At 35.0% G+C, this 2,705-nt stretch overlaps 1 protein-coding gene across 1 annotated transcript in view; it reads right to left on the reverse strand.

The window, feature by feature from the left end:
* Positions 1-211: 211 nt before the first annotated feature.
* Positions 212-2,705, reverse strand: part of CBG18486 — a gene marked incomplete at both ends in the record, with an annotated part of 4,726 nt that continues 2,232 nt past the window's right edge. Inside the window, 5 exons of the mRNA XM_002634581.2 lie at positions 212-382; positions 933-1,259; positions 1,478-1,565; positions 1,687-1,935; positions 2,093-2,272. Of these exons, the coding sequence (XP_002634627.2) occupies positions 212-382; positions 933-1,259; positions 1,478-1,565; positions 1,687-1,935; positions 2,093-2,272 (1,015 nt within the window). The remainder of the gene's footprint in view (positions 383-932; positions 1,260-1,477; positions 1,566-1,686; positions 1,936-2,092; positions 2,273-2,705) is intronic.

Raw genomic sequence — 2,705 nt, forward strand, 5'->3', positions numbered from 1 at the left:
TTTGAACAAGGCGCGGTGCCGTTTTGATGAATAAATGAACTTCACCCAATTATGGGATGTTATTTAACCGCTACACAAGAAAATGAAACCACCTGAACCTTATGGGTCACCGCTATGGGTCCCAAAAATTTTATAAGGTTTATAGTTGACTACAAAATTATACAAAAGAAAATGGAATTTACAAAAACACAATTTCAAAATACAATTTCTCTCAATTATCAACAGTTTCCGTGCGATTTTTGAAGATTCTTTTATGCTTTGGAGGTAGATGATTCTCCAAAACGACTCCTTTGGTTTCTGGAAGGAAACACCACATTATAATCCAATCGTAGAATTGACAGGCGAAAAGGACGACGTATGGAATCCATTCCGAGTATTCACTCTGAAAAACGTTTTCAGTATTTTTGGAAGAAAAATATGTGTTAGTTGAGATTTTTTTTTGCGAAAGTATGCATATCAGCGTGACGGTGTCCAGTAATCAGTGTTCACACTGACTACAGTAACCCAATCTTACCGCGAAGCTCAGCAAAGTGAAATATTTGGCCATAAGTTCAATTTCCTTTCTAATGGTTTGACTGAAGAATCAGAAGCTTTCAGAAAATATTGTGAAACAGTAGTAAAATTAATGTTCCAAAAGTTTTAGAAAACAGGTGTTTTGTGTTTTTCTGACTAGTCAAAAGTCAATAATCATTGGACTAAAAAAACTTGGGAGGTAAAATTCCAATTTCAAAAAATTAAACGATTTTCCAGAAAAATGTTGTGAAAAATGAAAAATTTTGTAGTGCAATTTGTAGTGAAATTTTGTAGTATTCGTAACAAAAAATTACTGTTTCGAAAATTTCGGAAAATTTTTTTTTCAGTTTTTCTGTTCCTTCGTGCATCTAAACACTTCCTGTTGTTTAAACTTGTTGGCTAAACCAAAGAAAACTCACCAAATAAAATAACTGCGGCGAGAACATGGATCCAATTCTGCTCATTGTGCTCACCGCCGAAACGGCGAGATTTCGAACAGCAGTTGGATACAATTCATTGACCATCATATACTTGGCAATAAACAATTGAGAACACATTGCAACTGCCGCAACGGTTCCAATTGACATCAATTGTCCACCAACGTATCCCAAAAATAGATAAACAGCCATTACGAAAAGTGCCAAAATTGTACAAATCATTGCGATGTGATTGATTAGTTTACGTCCGAACCACGGGAGATAGTAATCTGCAAGACTCACCAGAATGTTGATGATCCAACGGGCGGCCTGGAAATGAGAGCTGAGGATGAACCTGTATTAGAAGCGCCTTTCAACTACTGGAAAGCGCATAACTCAACTCGAAATAATTAATTTAGAACATGTTTCATTTTTTCAATCAGTTGGTTTTTGTAGAAATGTCGAGAAAATTTGCTGTTTCAAATATTGGTCAATTTCAACCTTATAATTTTTTCTCAATTTTAGACATACAACATCAACAAACTCACTCCCATAATAGCCAAATTCCAATAAAGCGATCCGGATAACTTTTCCATATTATACATGAGTGAGTAGACAATAAATGTTGTGCACATTCTGAAAAAGGGAAATTTTTCGAATAGTTTTTGAGAAACTTATTGACAGTTGCCGTAACAAAACGGTTTGAAAAACACAGAAAACTTGAAAAATAGGTTTTTGAAACAGTGAAAAAACCCACATTCCAGTGATAAACGTTAACGATTGAACCATCATTTTCCATGTGCAGAATAAATGAATAAATGTGTATTTTTTAGCTTTTTTCGACTTTTTCACATGTTTCTCCATTTCGATTCGAAGAATTTCGTCGAGTTGTTTCTCGGTTGTTTCATCGTATAATTTATCGGTTTTTCGGATTTTCACAAGTGCTCGCCGAGCATCTTCAACACGTCCTTTTTGGATGAGCCAACGAGGAGATTCTTGGAGAATGCTGGAAATTCAAAACATCGATTTTCAAAAAAAAACTTTATTTTCGATTTCATCAAATGCAAAAAAAAACTAATTTTACGATTTCAAAATAATCATGTTTTTAACGGTCTTTTCAAAATAAATGTTAAGAAACCAATTAAAAATGATTCGAAACTCACTAAACGGCTGCAAATGTGGCCATTGAAGCAGCTGCAATGACTTTTGACATGGTTCTCCAATCCTCACAAAGCCATGCAACAAATGGGAAAAGGATGAGATTTGGGGACCAAGTGATGGAATTCTGAATCCACATTCTGTGATTTCTTGGAATATTTTCCACCATGAACACCATTTGGACACTGTAAGAGGAATTTCTGTTTCAATGTTTTATGAAAAGCCACATTTTAATTTTATGTATGATAAGTGTACAAAATAATCAACCTCACTTCTTACATTCCCCACCCTGAATCTCATTTCCGCTTATCTAACTCTGCCCGTCGCCCTATGACTTTAATTTGCCTCAATCCCCATATCAATGATTTTTTTGCATCCACCATCCCATTTTGGAATGCCAAATGTACCCCAATTCCTCACGCCGTCCCAATTTGAAAATCTCCTTGATTCATCTATTTCTCGCTACTGGCTATGATCCATATTTTTAACACATGTATTTTACTGTATATACCGTAAAACCTTTAATAGAACGACACCCGGATCGTCCACTTTGAGCCTATATATCTCATTTTCTGTGAAAGATATCAAAAAGTGGCTAACTAGTAAAATGTTGCTGAT

This window comes from Caenorhabditis briggsae (assembly GCF_000004555.2).
Source record: "Caenorhabditis briggsae complete genome, chrIV, whole genome shotgun sequence".
Taxonomy (NCBI): domain Eukaryota; kingdom Metazoa; phylum Nematoda; class Chromadorea; order Rhabditida; family Rhabditidae; genus Caenorhabditis; species Caenorhabditis briggsae.